Source organism: Conger conger, chromosome 4 (genome assembly GCF_963514075.1).
Source record: "Conger conger chromosome 4, fConCon1.1, whole genome shotgun sequence".
NCBI classification, from domain to species: Eukaryota; Metazoa; Chordata; class Actinopteri; order Anguilliformes; family Congridae; genus Conger; species Conger conger.
This window is the reverse complement of record NC_083763.1, coordinates 22777483-22794207: the sequence shown is the minus strand read 5'-3', so window position 1 is coordinate 22794207 and position 16725 is coordinate 22777483. Positions and strand designations below refer to the sequence as shown.

Here is a 16725-nt window from a genome sequence, read left to right as displayed (position 1 = left end):
GTCAGGGATAGAGAATAAGAAGACAAGTGGAATGACATCAAATGCCAAGAGAAAAGAAAAAAACTCAGTAGGGTACGACTAGCTCTGAGTCTGAATGATGACATTTGTTTTATAACTGTTCCTACTGGCATTCGGCGAGTGTTTACAGGGAGATGTGGGGTGTTGTTCTCTGAGTCGCAGTCTAGGCCTAGTAAGTAGCCAGTGCGTAATAAGTAGCTCCATATTTTAAATTAATGAGTGCATTTTGCATGTGGAAAGACATCTCCTTTCTACAGTACATGTTTATCCTCATTGTTCTTTGCCCGCAGTGCTAAGTGTACATTTTTCTATATTTTGAAGTGTACTGTATTTTGTGGTTGATTTGCCACCCACTAGCTTGTTAAGAGATGCAATTTGAAGAAAAAAACCGTCTGTAGTATTTGCTCCAACCATACACCACACCACCTGATTTCACTAATAAGCTTACTTCCTGACAGTAGCAGTTGCTGATTGGAAAAATAGATGGGGTGGAAACCTTCCCTTTAAACTAATCATTGGTCTCAACCTGTTTTCATTCATTATGAACGATTAGCAAGTGTGCCAAAGATTCAAATAATCCATTTGCGTGTATCCACACAGCTTCCTTATCCACATGATATTCGGGAGATTAAATCATGAAGTAAATTTAGGAAAATTGGTTTTAATCACTACTGTAAGTGCACATAACTCTGTGAACTACAGTACCACGTTTGGTTTCAACACAACCTTCAATAAAGGCTTGAAAACCTGGGCTTCATTTAAATGATAAAATGTGTGCATTGCTGAACTTTGTCATGAATATTCTCTCTAGTGTGGGTGCAGACAACAAAGAGTACATGTATCCACAATTTTACATATGTCATACAAGTGTATGATACAAATCACAAGAATTGTATTACTTGCCTAGTAGTGTAATTGAGGAGAACTGGCTATATCTGGTGGGATTGAGTATGTTGTGAGTTAATCATTGTATTGTTGATCATGGGAAATTATTATGGGAGGAATTGTTGGAGACCAATAATCAGTTTAAGGTTCTGTTCAACAGGAAAAGTCTTTAGGGTAATACTACCTTTTTAATTATTACACCATGTGTAATTATTTACCATTTTGATTTTTTTTTTTCTCAAAACCTGATTTTGGACGATATTACAGGACCATTGTCCTCAGTGCATAGCCAATTATTTTCTTGTTCTAAGAAGCTTTGGGGTGGGTACAGCATCACAAATCTCATTGTCAGATCCTGAATAAAAAAAGAATAAAAAAAAGAATATTGGGTACTGGTGATAAAAATAATGGCTCAGAACAATCTTCAAACATGTCTTATTTAGAATCTGAAAGAATTATAATGATATCTTACTTGGTTCACATTATACCAAAATGTTGAGTCAGAATTTATCTTTTCTAGTCCATACCTCATGATAACTGACCAAAGATGCGTTTTCGGTGGAATATAACCTTGAGGGGAAGTTTTCCACTATCACTGCTTCCTGAACCAAGGTGGTAAAATAATTTGTGAAATCAGGTGGTGGAGAGCATGCTGGGAGTCTGGAGTTGAGTAGCGCAGGTGTACTGTACATACTTATTAGTTCTCTCTCATTTATATGCGTCAAGTTAAGAGCTATGGAATACTGGCATTTTAATTCTGAAAGTTGCAATGTTTATGAAATACATAAGAATGAGATAATTGTTTGAGTTTATTTTTGAAAATTCGGAACATGAACTCTGATTAAGGATAATTGTATGATTTGAATAATGAATTCATTATCTAGGACACCAGAAAATATATATTTTTTAAAGAAGAATAGATAAAAATCGAAAAAAGTGACGACCATTATCTGTTATTTTTCCTATTCATTATTTAAGCCTGGATTATGTGTTTGTGACATATTGCATTACAAAAAATGTATAAGGTCATTGGAGTCTGAAAGCAATAATATAATTTTGGTGAAATGGCCATTGCCAGTTTCCAAAGGATCCAGAAAACATACTTTTCTTATTTTAAGAGACAACACAACATTCCCCAACCTAAATATCTCTACAGGCAAAATCTGAGCCTTCAGTTTTAGAATCTCAGAAGATAAAATGTCTGAATGGGCTATAAAGACGGACATACAAATTTCAATCCATTCTAAGGCAACAAGACCCGAAACCTTCTCATTTTAAAGAAGTGAGAATGGCATTGAAGATTTAGTGGGATCATTGTCCTGAACCGCTGGTAAATAGAAATAAAAATATCTCAGTGTCCACAAAGAAATGAGGTACTGATATTAAATCTACGTGTGCAATTGAAATTGTGCAGAAAAGACGAAGTCTCTCCCAAACTCATTTACTTCACTCAAATTGAACACCACTCATGGTGACATATACAGATAGCTTCCTAACAGAATATTGATCAAAGCCGTTTGAATGGCAGCAGTGAAAAAACAATAACATAATGCAATTACAAAAGCTGGAAAAATGGAAATTAGACTGTCATTTCCAGGACAAGCTGGCCTCCTTGAAAGCTTATCCACAGGAAATGATTTTCAGTGCATCCAGAGTAAAGCACTTTACAACTCCTCATTTAAGACAATATCAATTTATTCTGACATCAGATAAGCAGTCAATTTAATTAAGCATTAAAGCTAAAGAGAGGTTGAAGTAACATACATAGGTCAACTTTCAGATGTTTGTTTCTCCTCTTCTTTTTTGCTATTGTACAATACCTCTGGTACCAGCTCAGAGGTTGTTTAAGTTTCCCCAAGTGGGAGTTCAAACAGGCAATGCAATAAATAGGACGGTCTGTACAGTGAGATTCATTAATTTCATGAGCCACTTCATTAATTTCACAAAACACATTGCTATAGATGTGTTTACTCATCTGCATTTCCGAGAATAATTGCTACGCAGAGCATTCTATCTTGTATATTGTTGATTATTAAAGGATGTTTAAAGTAAATTAAAATTAAATCTGCAGTTCAAAAATTTGCCTCAGTTCAGCATAACCATAAATCAAACCATAAATGACCCTGCCTTTGAAGTATTTTATTTTTAAATGGACATTCACAATTCACTGTTATTTTTGATTGACACAAAGCCACTTTGCTTGGTTAGGGTAAATGTTGCTAATCTGAAGTTTGCCTTCACATGCAATATGGTTTATCAATGTAATACTGTATGTGAAAATGGGACATGAACATTTTCTGGCATTCGTGATATATTTGATGACATTTACAATATAAATGATAAATGTTTCATATCAGCAGTTAGACTTACTAATGGCAGAGGGAATATATACTCATACTAGTACATTATGGAAAGTTGTATTTAATCGTCAAAGGCATTTAAAGCTTCAGAAATGTTCAACAAAATTAATTCTGCAGGTCCCAGGCGATTTGTTCCTTGAAATTTATCATAAAGTCTTCGAAGTTGTTTTCCATTTAAGGTCAAATACTTTTGCAACCTCAGCATTTTGCCTACATCTATTCGAAATTAAGCTTTAAAGTCTCCTGAGAATTTGCAAAGGCAGCATTGAGAATATTTAATGCATCTTGTGAATGTCTTATTTACTTGGTATCACTCCTATTCCCCAATTTTTTCTTTATATATTTTTAATAATTTAATTTTAAGTTCTGTGCATGTGTAACAGTGTGACAGAGTCACATACCTGGAATCGTCTGTATCGGCGATATGCTGACCAATGCTATTTGCAGATCTTTGTGCATGTCTTTAGAAAACGACTTGGACATTCTTGTGTCCACGTTTCACACTCAAAATTGCCTCTGTGTACACAGAGATGAGTGATGGAGACCACTTTCTTTGACTGTTTCCCAACTGTTTCATCACATCCAGAAGACAGCAAACAGACAAAGGTTTTTACGCGGCCTTGTCTTTAAAAGTCTGTTCAGCCATCTCCAGTGAAGCTGGCATCTGAGGTGTGAGGATCAGAAGCCCTTTTCTTCACAGATGCTGTGGCATCTAGCCGTGAAGTCTCCTTGATCAGCAGAAAGAGATGGGCATTGGCCGGAGAGAATGTGACTTGATAGCACAGCTGACCTGGAAAGCCTTAAAACAGTTGGATGGACATTAGCTACGCCTGCCTCAGCAGACAGCTGTAATGCATTGCCCTTTTGGGGCTTTGGGGAATGAAACCAGACCACGTTCTTCCCATCTAATAGAAGGAAAATGATGACGGCAAATTATATGGATTATTATCTGACCGGAACAAGGCCTGTCGCAATGAATTGAAAGGTCCTGTTTGATTGTGAATTTCAAGCAACAATACAATAATTTCCTGTACTGTTCTAACAATGCAAAAACAGAGCTGAACAGTTTTCCATCAAGCATAAGATAGTTGATATTTTGTTTATATTATAAATCACTGGCCCCAGTTGCTCCTGCCCATCTTCTACTGTTTATGCCTGGAGTCAGAGCAGTGCAATGACAATCATCTCCCTCCAGTCTTTCACTTGGTCTTCAGGGGGGTGTCACTCTGTTAGTTTTGTCTGTGAAGCACTTTCACAGACACAAATAAATGGATAAGTGAATGCAGATTCCCATTTGGATTATATAGATTATTATCTGACCGGAACAAGGCCTGTCGCAATGAATTGAAAGGTCCTGTTTGATTGTGAATAGTATCTCTAGTGTTGTAGTTTCACAATTGTGTGAAAGCTTTTTAACATCCAAACTGACGTTTTCACAGATGTCTTAAATTATATATGTTATTTAAATAACCAAATAATTATTTATCAGAAGCATTATAGAGAGAAACATTAAAAAATACCTGCATATTTACCTGCATGTTTTCAGATGGTTTAGATTTTACGCAATTCAACTTCTCTGCATACAGGAATACCCTACCAGTCTTAAATAAATAAATCAATAAATAAATAAATCAATATTTAATCTTTTATCCAAAGCAACTGACAATTGAGTATACGCAGGGGACAATCCCAGTGGAGCAATGTGTGGTTAAGGGCCTTGCTTAAGGGCCCAACAGCTGTGCGGATCTTAGCATGGCTACACTGGGGCTACACAACCCAGTCATGTACCTTAACCACTAGGCCACAGGCTGCTGTCTTAAGTGGTACTTGCAATCGACTGTAAAGCATTTTCTTTCTTTTTTTTGTATCATTATCAGCTCCATAATAGAGCTATGCTCAACATATAATGTTTGTACTGTATGTGATTGGATTGATTTGCTTTAACAATGGATTAATCATTTTAATTTAATTCATACATTCATTCATTAAGTAATTGCCAAGGATAATAGTAGCTTGGATTTCTTTTTATATCCACACATGTGCTGTGTTGGCTGTACAGTACAGTAATTGTTGTACAGATATTGTGTTTATGCTGAATATGTGCAGTTGTTGGATGTAAGTGCCGCATTTGAGCTATGCAGATGCTGTGTTTAGGCTGAATATGTGCCGATATTGGCTGTAAGTGTTGTATTTGAACCATGCAGATTCTGAAACTGCAGATGCTGGATGTAGGTGTTGTATTTGAGCTGTGCAGATGCTGTATGTAAGAAATGTCTTATCTCATTCTCTCCAGGGTCCTCAAGGATCTGCAGGAGCTGAGGGCAGGCAAGGAGAGAAGGGAGCAAAGGTAATTCACAAAATCAAGCCCACTGTTGCTCAAAGAGCCTCTCTTGGAAAGGAGGCATGCACAGACAGATCCACACATCGTGGGAGCATGGGGCAGCATAGTGGCAGGCTGTTGCCTTGCAAAAGTAGGTTCCGGGTTCGAGTGTCAACCAGCCAGAGCCCCCTCTCCGCAGAGTTTGCGTGCATGTTCTCCCTGTGTACACACATGTTTCCTCAGGGTACCTCTCCCACATCAAGACATCCATGTCAAGTTAGGTGCCCTCCATGTCAGGTTAGGAACTGGATGCTCCTACCTATTCCCTTTACCAAGGCACTGGCCTTTGGATGGGAGCTGTCTTTGGGCACTGGATGGATCAAGTGCAGAGGATAAATTACCACACAGGGTCAAAGTGTACATTAACACACACAAACACACATACACTCACCCACAGGGTTGGATCTTCAATTATTCAGCAAATATCTTTATCAAAATGGTTAGTTGCCTTTCGAGTGGCATGAAAACATATATTTTGACCTGAATTCAATCAACGTTTGCTTGTAAATTTGATGTGCAAAAAACATGCAATTGTTTATTTCTCACAGTCTGACAAGATAATGGGTGAGAGCAGAACTCTTCAAATTCTGATTGTGTGGGGGGAAATCTATTGCATGCATTTTTAAGTCAATGTACACTGGAAAAATGCACATTTTCTACCTGCGATCATGCAGACCAGTGGTTTCAAAACTCAGCCCTGAGCCCCCTTGATGTGGTGGTGTATGTTCCAACCACAATTGCAATCCAAAAATGTAAAGAATCTGTTTATTTTTCTCAATTAGATGCTTCTCATATTTGGAAGATTACGGTATTTACCCTCTTAAGGCACATTATGTCAGAAATAGCTATGCATGCCATGAACAAAAAAATCTGCATTGATATTGGCTTATTCTGCTACTGTGTATTGTGAACATATGTTTAAAGGGAAATCAAAACTTTTTGGATCAGATGAATGACTGACAAATGAATGAGGTTAATCAATAGGCTCCTAATTATGTAGTTGAACACATTTTTTTCCTAGAACTTCTTAACATAGTGCAGATTTGGCTCATTATCATTTTGCTTCATCTTTGAATTCTTCATTATCTTCCAGATGGACAGTTTTAGTGGCCAGGTGTCTACATTTCCAATTAAGAGTGTATCGGTGCACCGCTTTAATTCTTTCATTCATCCAGTTAAATATAATTGACCTCTTTTCATGCAGTTGTCTGTAATATAGCACAATATGAACAGGATTATTGTATTCTCCGTGGCATGTATAGCTATTTCTGACATAATTCCTGCAAACATGAAAAGCACCTATTAAAAATTAAGAGCTTGTTAATATTCTGCGATTGCAGTTGTGGGTTGGAATGAAAACCAACATAGACCCAGGCCCGAGTTTGGGAACCATTGACGGAGACCATTGATTGCCAGGGGTGACAGATGGCTTTGCCATCCACAGTGAGAAGCTCATATTGAGATACCATAACTTATCGCCATTTCTACAAATCTGATTTGAAGGACGAACATTAATGTAATAAGTTTGCCCTCATCATAAATATATTCCAATGTGAGACAGTCATCTCAAGATCATACCAAATGAAAGGGTATAGTGTCCTGATACGACAAGGGCAAAACACTTCTATACGGTGGCAGCTCATTCATCATGGAAGCTATTCATGTAGCAGATTTCAAGCAACAATACAATAATTTCCTGTACTGTTCTAAAAATGCAAAAACAGAGCTGAACAGTTTTCCATCAAGCATAAGATAGTTGATATTTTGTTTATATTATAAATCACTGGCCCCAGTTGCTCCTGCCCATCTTCTACTGTTTATGCCTGGAGTCAGAGCAGTGCAATGACAATCATCTCCCTCCAGTCTTTCACTTGGTCTTCAGGGGGGTGTCACTCTGTTAGTTTTGTCTGTGAAGCACTTTCACAGACACAAATAAATGGATAAGTGAATGCAGATTCCCATTTGGAGGGTGGGCTGCTAATTGGATGTCAAGTCAATGTAATCCTCCATAGGTTCTGTCATGCAGAATACTGAGAGATCTGCAAACTGGGATTCCTTGTTTATTAAAATCATTAATCCCATCATGGTAAAACGGTTAGATTTGACTTGCGTTTAGCTAATTCTATTCCCTTTAACTTAAATTTCCTCAAATATTAAACACATAAAATACTTTTTGTGTCAACTTGTTTAGTACAAGTTGTACTGAAATTCACTCTAAACTGGCAGGGATATTTTATTGTATTTTCTAATCTCAAACTGCAATATTGTGTAATTATATCATAGGGATGTACAGTATTGCTGCCCTTGGGGCCTCAAAAGATATTTTTGGGTGCACTTTGTATCAATTTAACCTGTTGATACAAATCCTATAAAAATATGCCAGTTGCTTTAGGTTCAACAACTACATACCAGGCAAATTGTGGGTTAAAGAGCTTTTAATTAGACATAGACAGACTACCCAACACATTAACCCATTAGATGTAGTGCAGAAATGTGTAATTACACTGAGAATCCCAATGTTGTTTGTTCTCAACTTCTAAACATTGTTAACTTGTTATAAGTCCAATTGAATGTATTATGAAGTATTTTCCTGTGTCAGCACAGTAGCCATCATAAAGGTGTGAATTTGTGAAAATCACTCCACAGGGTGAGGCTGGAGCGGAGGGTCCACCGGGAAAGACCGGGCCCGTTGGCCCCCAGGGGCCCTCAGGAAAGCCTGGTCCAGAGGGTCTCAGAGGAATCCCCGGCCCTGTTGTGAGTTAACTGTCTGAGACTGTCAGTGCATGCTCCCAACCTGCATATTCATATCACCGAGATGAAGGAAAATGATTGAGAAAGTATTTATTTCGCAATCCTTCATTTTTACATTACATTTCATAACATGTTATGTTAATTTAACAGATGCTTATCCAAAGTGACTTTCAATAACAGGGAACAGAAGTACATTAATTTGAGTTATGTGAGCAACAGCGCTAGATCTCGCTAACCATATTTCTTGACCAGCGAATGTCAGTGAAACATCAATAAATCATGAAATGTGAGGTAACTTATGCCAACCAGGAACCATGAAACAAAATGATAGATTCGTAGATCTAATATCCATATAAAACCATAAATTGTGTCGTAACAAGCCTGAAGTACATCCAAGATTTGCTCTGAAGATTCATTGTTGCTCCCACAAGTAATGCAGATCGACTCACTTCTCCTAGTCTCAGTCAGTCTGGATGATAATGCTGATACAACTGTCACTGTTCTTAGACAGTACTGCTTAAATAACTCTTCACTGTTCTCAGCTCTCAAGGGCATGACAGAAATAACCACAGAATAATCAATCGGTGTACGTGACGCGCACATGCACTTACGCATTATTATTTTAACATAGGTTTCTGCGCTCCTGTGAGAAGTGACATTGTTATGCTGAATATAGAATGATATCCATGATGCCACGGGGAGATGTATGCAATGCTAATAAAATGCATCTTTACAGGGTGAACAAGGATTCCCTGGCTCTCCCGGACAAGATGGTCCTCCTGGGCCTATGGTAAGACCAGAGTCACTGGAGACTGACCTTTCGGATAATGACCACACAGTTGTGCTGGCAGATCCAATCTCATTCTCATTTATTTGTTGTAGGGCCCCCCTGGTCTGCCTGGCTTGAAGGGTGACCCCGGCTCTAAGGGTGAAAAGGTAAGACCATTGCTTCTTACTGGATTCCATTCGTGAGATCCTGAAGTTGGAAAATTGAACTCCAAATGGAAGTTTTTAAAATAGTACCACATAATGAATTTTAGCCAGTCACCATTAGGTGGGTTCATACAGGATGAAGTGATGGGCCTGTGCAATTTGCACGGCAAACCAAGGAGCATCCCATCATTTCAAGGAAGTCTTCTACAAAAAGAGACATGGATAATGCTATACACACATGCTATCTAAGAGATGCAGGGAATAGCCAATATAGCCTACAAGGCTGAATGTTCTTTGTGTTTTTATTTCTTTTTGTTTGTTTTGTGATTTCCCAAATTGTTTCTGGTTTCTCCTGCAAAACAATGTATGGTTAAGATGTCCATATTGCAATTTCTTCAGTAATTTGGCATGAGACAGGCTACCGCTTGGGGCAAATTTATGTAGGGCTGAAACAGGCTTGAAAAGTGTATTCATTGCAGGCTAGCCGTTTGCCGCCAGGCTGTGGGACAACAGAGTAGCGGGTAGCAGGTGGCAAAACAGGTTTCCGCTGTAGGCAGTGAATTAGGTGTGAAGCCTCTTCTGATTGGTTTTAATATGGCCTGTACAAACGAAGCATGGGAAGGGAGAAAACCCTTGAGCATGACGGCCCGGAATATTCTAATGTTGAAGAGGCTGCCTTTTTCATGGAACCGTATTTTTGTCTTTAGATACATTGATACATGACTGCTCTTCACTGTCGCAGCTGCATACATTCACATTGAGTGTAACTGCCCAATGGCAAAAATAAATAAATAAAAGCAAAATATGATTTTTCATTACAATTCTAGGTTCAAGCATGAACAGCATAATGGAGAAAATGTATTACAAGCACCGTGCAAGCCATGCTTTGTCAATCCTCTGTGTATTGTATCCAGTTTGTATTGTATTCTCCTGTACCGTGGTATTCCTGCCTGCATTTGCTTTGCATGAATTGCATGAATTGTGTGGATTAATTACATCGCTGGCATAGGTGCTACTCCAGTATTCATTTCCACATACAGAAATACAGGTGCCCATACAGATGCCCTGTCACAGGTTTCGTAAAACCGTTACCATTAGGTTATAAGCCAGGCTCCGAATCACCACATAGCTTGATTTTCTTGGCTTGACATTGTCCGCCTGTTCTCTCCCCACAGGGTCACCCAGGTCTCATTGGTTTAATCGGTCCACCTGGTGAGCAGGGCGAAAAAGGAGACAGAGGTTTGCCCGGCCCACAAGGCTCTCCCGGCAGTAAGGGCGATGGCGTAAGTAATTCATCAAACATCCATCCGTCGTCCCGGTCCACCTTGCCCTATATCTTAGGTTCCAGAAAGATCCGAGAGGAAACAACCATGGTAGATCGGGCAACGGGAAATTGTAATATCCGACTCTCGTGTCTGATGTGACATTTTTCCCAGTGTTGCATTTGCCTTTAGAAATGAAAGCAATATTTTATGTCTCTCGGATAGAAATGTAGAAATACACTGGTGGAAGGTCACAGAAAAGCTTCAAGTGTGATATTAATGGCCTTGTCCATTTTAAAATAAACATAGCATATTGAACAAATATGCAATCAGAGGTTATTGTAGCCTCCTGACGATTTCAAGCAGTGCAATAGATTGGAACATTTTCCAATTATGCATATTGAAATTGTAATGCACTTCTGTTGAAGTGAGGGGGGAAAAAATGAAAAGCACATGCTAATTCCCACTCTCCAACTCCAGTTCTGACTCGATAAAACTCAGAGCGGCAGAATGGCTATTTTCCACATAATGTTAAGTTAGACATTCTAAAGGACTTAATCACTGGGGAGGCTGAAGGTAAGGTCACGCAAAGATAAATGACCCTTTTCAAACTTGATGACATCCAACAAATCCTTCGATTTTAATACGGGAAGAAGCCCTTTAATCTACTCTCTCTCCCTGAGTCGGTCACATCTCTGGCTCTTTCAGAGTGAGCGAGAGGAGAGTGAAGCTACGCTCTGAAATGAGTGAGGCCATGAATGAGACTCCTCCTCCTGCGCTGTATAGTCCGTCTGACTCGCTCTTTGTCCACAGGGTATTTCTGGAGCAGCAGGCCCTCTTGGTCCCCCCGGTCCTCCTGGCTTACCTGTAAGTAGGCCGTCTTGTCCGTTCTTGGTTTCCTTTCAATTGAAATGCGAGTATATTTGCTACTTGGTTCTTTTTTTTTTAACGATGAGGACACCCTTTTGTATTTCAGGGTCCGCAAGGTCCAAAGGGTTCCAAGGGTTCAGGCGTGAGTTCAGTTCCCTTTTTCCAGAACATTCCATAAAAAACTGTGACACTGATTTAACCAGTCTGTCCCATGATCTGAGCTAATGGCGTCCTTCCATGTCTTTCCAGGGTCCTGTTGGTCAGAAGGGAGACACAGGTCTTATTGGGCCACCTGGACCTCCTGTAAGTAATTTGTTGAATCAACCATTCCGTTTTTTTAAAGCCAAGATATATATTCCCCACTTCATTGTGACTGAATGAATACCATTAGAGCAAACCTAATAAGCATACAGTACTATAATGTCATAATTAGGATCATTATTATTATGGCAGCCATTATGTTTTGTTCCTGGAAATAACAGGGCAGTAATCTGTGTCAATTCAAGCACATGTTAATTAAGAAGTGTTCAATGAAAAAGTGTGCGCAACATGGAGTGCTGTGAATCTAAATGTGTATTTTGGACATTTTCTTTCCACTAGTCTAAAGGAATACATGTTATGGAAGCCAAATAGCCCAAAATCTCAAAATTGACCAGTGCATGAAAAACCGATGTTTTTGCCTGCCGTGTCAATGAAAAATTATGTGCAACATGGAGTGAATCTTGTATGACCCCAAGATAGATTTGAAGATACTTTTTTGTTGTTCTTGTGAAGGGTCCACCTGGTGAGGTCATCCAGCCCCTGCCCATCCAGTCACCCAAGAAGACCAAACGGTCGTCCGACTTCCAGGCCGATGAAGCCGGGAACATGATGGACTACTCAGATGGCATGGAGGATATCTTCGGGTCCCTCAACGCCCTCAAGCAGGACATCGAGCGCATGAAGTACCCTATGGGCACGCAGAGCAACCCTGCCAGAACCTGCAAAGACCTGCAGCTCTGCCACCCTGACTTCCCTGACGGTGAGTAGGCTATTCTTGACTACTACAGTAATTTAATACCTCTTTGGCAGAGATACGAAAGCATATGATTCCTAATGCCTTTTGCTCAGTTCTGTGTGATTATGGTGCATTTCAGCACCGCATTTAAATAACACCGACATTGGCTGTTTAGCGGTATATTTAACATTCATTGAATTGCTGGTGAGTAGGCCTTTGTTCCAGCTTTGTTCTGGCTCATTAACTGTTGAAACCAGCATTCTTCCATTGAATTGTTTCGCCCTCCTCAGTTTTATTGATCTTCTATAAAGCGCACATCTGTTGGGTTGTGTGCTTACTACTGTATATTCAGGATATATTTTCTGTGTGTCATTTACAGTCCTTCACCTTTTTGTATATTGGGATGCGCCTTTCATGTCCCCACATAACTCTTCAGGGTATCAGTCTAACCATACCCTTATTTTTTCATTTACAGTTTTGAAGGACATTTATATGAAGCTCTTTATTGCGACTGTGATATGGCATATACCAGCGTTGTAATATTACAGCAGGATAAATGGTAATGCCTCCATAACTGTTCATATTTTCAACTTCTATTTATATTCATGGGATTCTGCAGGTGAATATTGGATCGATCCAAACCAGGGGTGCTCAGGTGACTCTTTCAAAGTATACTGTAACTTCACATCAGGCGGCGAGACTTGCATCTACCCCGATAAGAAATCAAATGGGGTAAGTGAAATTTACATTTGAGTATCATTTTAAAATGATAATTGTTTGGGTTCTTCCTTCTCATACAAGTTAGATGAGTTGTGAACGTTAGTTTACCTTTAATGTAACAGCCTTAACCTCCTTCATATTCTAACTTTAAGGAAGCCATTTTGTCTTGCTTTTCCTCGGCTTTGAAATTGCAGTGGTAATAGATGCTGTATTTGTAAAATAAATAAAGTAAGAGAGGAAAAAACCCCACATTTCACACTAAAATGGTTGAAGCCACTCGTTTGAAAGTTCAATCATAATTCCATGGCTATTCAGAATTTAAAAATGTGAGATGAATAAAGCCCTGACAAGAGAATATTGAAGTAACTTTCCAACAGCAGATTGTTTCCGCAGTACAATAAAAGCTCTTGGCACACATTGTTACTGATAGCCTGGAATTCCCTTTTGCCATTAAGTTCTGTATTATGTTGCATGCTTTCTATTCTGCCAGTGCCTTTAGCCAGAACCTCTATAATACAATGTCTGAACTGATCTTTGCTTGATATGTATATTTGATCTCAAGAGGCATAAATGCATTCATAATGAAGCACCTGCACCCAGCATGTTTTTAAACTGATGATTTGATCAAACGAAACGCTGTCAGCAGCCTGTCATCTTTTTCCACTTTTTTCATTATTTATTTTCTAAATGCAACAGGTGAGAATATCTTCGTGGCCCAAAGAGGTTCCAGGATCATGGTACAGTGAATTCAAGCGTGGCAAAATAGTAAGTCATCTTCTTCCACCCTTTTCTAAATCTGTCCTGAATGAACTTTTGCAATTGAGTCTATACAAAATTAAAAGCTTACTCTCGCCCCTGAGGAGGTGCAGCGTGTGTAGACTGAAATAGTGCTGCATGGTCCAATGTCTGTTGGACAAATGCAGTATTTTTTGTCTAAAAGATGATAACTAGTACAAATGTAAATTAGTTTCAGAATTGTTTCAGAACAATCTGCCTGGTAATAATATCACACTATTTGAGTAAAGCTGTAGCATTATAGAGTAATAGGGTTTATGTGTCTAAGATGATTGGTTTAAATGTGTAGACATCTACACAATATATGCTTTATTTCTCACATATTATCTCAGAATTTAAAATAAGCAAATGTCCTTCCAATCCATTACCACTGCTAAACTGCTACTTGAAGTTACAGGTATCAGGTGTTTACCTTGCTTCTATTGTTTCCCCTCAGCTATCATATGTAGATGTCGAAGGCAACATGATAAACATGGTTCAGATGACATTCCTGAAACTACTGAGTGCCTCAGCCAGGCAGAACTTTACCTACAACTGCCACCACTCAGTGGCCTGGCACGATGCCACAACCGACAGCTACAACAAAGCGCTGAGGTTCCTGGGCTCCAATGACGAGGAAATGTCTTACGACAACAACCCCTACATCAAAGCCCTCTCAGACGGCTGTGCGGTACGTACATTCATCTGACTGCTGCTACGGGCAGAATGAGATTCCTAATACACCGACCCTCATTATAAACTGAAAATCTAATTTCTGCTGTTATTCTAAGGGCTTGGCTCTGTACCAGATTTAAAGCTATTTCGGGAATTATCCCATTTAATCATCAGTGGGATGGTTGAAGATGCTGAGATGCTTAGAACCTAGTTTGAAGGATGCAGTGGCTAAAGTTTTTTTACCATCTTTTCTCTTTGCAGTTGAGGAAGGGCTACGGAAAGACTGTGATGGAGATTGACACTCCGAAAATCGATCAGGTGCCCATCATCGATGTGATGTTCAATGACTTTGGGGATCCAAACCAGAAGTTTGGGTTTGAAGTCGGCCCCGTCTGCTTCCTTGGTTAACCCTGGCAGGAAGGACAGACCAGCGAACAGGTCGAGACTTCGTACCACCAGTCCTCCTCATGCCACATGCAAGTTTTGAATAAGAATGGTGTAGCAAACATGTCTTGCCATGTATGTATTATCTAGGAAATACTTGTTGCCCTTGTAGGGCCAGAATCACATAACTTAAACCAGTTACGGAAAATCGTGAAGGACATCTGGTACCATGGCAGAAAGCGGTGCCCAGGCAACAACATGTGGAGGTCCGCAGAACAGAGAAAAGCCCCCACCCATCCCCACATCCTCCCCTTTTCAGGATTCTCCTGGTGCTGTATGAAAAAATGACTACGATGGTGCTTGCTCAAAACAGAATAAAATGAGGTGCTAAGAAGGTGTATTTTGATAAAACTGTAATTATTATTTTGTACAATACTGTTCTTTATGAATCCACTTTCAAAACTTGCATGTGTATCAGAATTGCATCTGGCTCTTAATTTTAAATGTTGGTTACACAAAAAAAATATATAAATTGAAAAAGATTCTAATATGTTGTCAATGAATACTGTGTACCTGTTATGAAGCAAATAAAATGAGCATTCAAACAAGTCCCTATTTCTAATTATAATGTATCCCCTTTGTATATATTGACCACCAAAATAAAAGCTCTGGGTTATTTGCATTTCCCTTCAAAACATTGGGTAACAACTGGAAGATTTTCACCAGCACACTAAACGCAACATGTTTCACTTACGTTGTTTCTTGTGCTCGTTTTAAGCAACCATGGCATTCATTCTTCTTTTATTTTATTGAATTTTATTTGTTTTGGTTTTTTTATTTTCGTTTGTTTGTTTGGTTTTTGTTTTTGGTCGTATACCTCAAACGTTTTAGGTCATCGTTCGGCTGTGAGGATGTTATGCCCTGTATATACCTTGGTTAAACAATTAAGTTTATATATTTGGGATGGGGAATTTTTAAAGAGAAAAATACTTTCTTTGTTAGACATCTTTTGTTCAGATCTTTTGTGAATTCAATGATAAGCCCTTTTAGATGACCCATTTTTGTAACTAAAATGAGAAAATGTTGGTGCTTTTTATGGTTCATTCAAAATATTAAAACTGGATTCTAAACAAAAATCGATTTATGGTGTGCATTGTCTGATTGTGTTTTTTAAAGCAAATAACCCACTCCTCCAAATAGTGAATCAACTCAGTATATAAATCATGCAGACATGTTGAAGAGGTTTAGTTGCTGCTTGGCGAAACATTTTCGATGGGCTAGAAGCATGATCTAAGTAATGGTGATATGATTGCTGGTACCAGACATGGAACCTTGAAGTTTGATGGGCTACAGCAGCAGAAGACTGCCAGGTTCCACTCCTATCAACTAAGAACAGGAAGATGAGGCTACAGTGGGCATGCTATCACCAAACTGGATGATTAATAATTAGAAAAATGTTGCCTGGTCTGAGAAATCTATATCCCTGCTACAATATTCAAATGGTAGGGTAAGAACATGGCATAAATTGCATGAATCCATCCTGCCATGGCCAGTGGTGTAGGCTGCTGGTAGTGGTGTGGTGGTTTGGGAAATGTTTAAGTTGAACATTGTTGAATGGATACTTCCAGCCGGATAATGCACCATATCAATAAGCAACATCTGAAGCTGGTTGTACAAAGCTGAAAGTGACTAGAGTTTACCCCAATTGCCTGTACA

General features: G+C 39.0%; 1 protein-coding gene across 1 annotated transcript in view; it reads left to right on the top strand.

Annotated features, from left to right (window-relative positions):
- Positions 1–16090, top strand: part of col11a1a (collagen, type XI, alpha 1a) — a 94957-nt gene extending 78867 nt beyond the window's left edge. The window contains exons 55-67 of the mRNA XM_061238885.1: positions 5557–5610; positions 8290–8397; positions 9131–9184; positions 9277–9330; positions 10503–10610; positions 11403–11456; positions 11566–11601; positions 11709–11762; positions 12234–12480; positions 13076–13188; positions 13873–13941; positions 14408–14641; positions 14887–16090. Of these exons, the coding sequence (XP_061094869.1) occupies positions 5557–5610; positions 8290–8397; positions 9131–9184; positions 9277–9330; positions 10503–10610; positions 11403–11456; positions 11566–11601; positions 11709–11762; positions 12234–12480; positions 13076–13188; positions 13873–13941; positions 14408–14641; positions 14887–15033 (1332 nt within the window). The 3' untranslated portion in view covers positions 15034–16090. The remainder of the gene's footprint in view (positions 1–5556; positions 5611–8289; positions 8398–9130; positions 9185–9276; positions 9331–10502; positions 10611–11402; positions 11457–11565; positions 11602–11708; positions 11763–12233; positions 12481–13075; positions 13189–13872; positions 13942–14407; positions 14642–14886) is intronic.
- Positions 16091–16725: the final 635 nt, after the last annotated feature.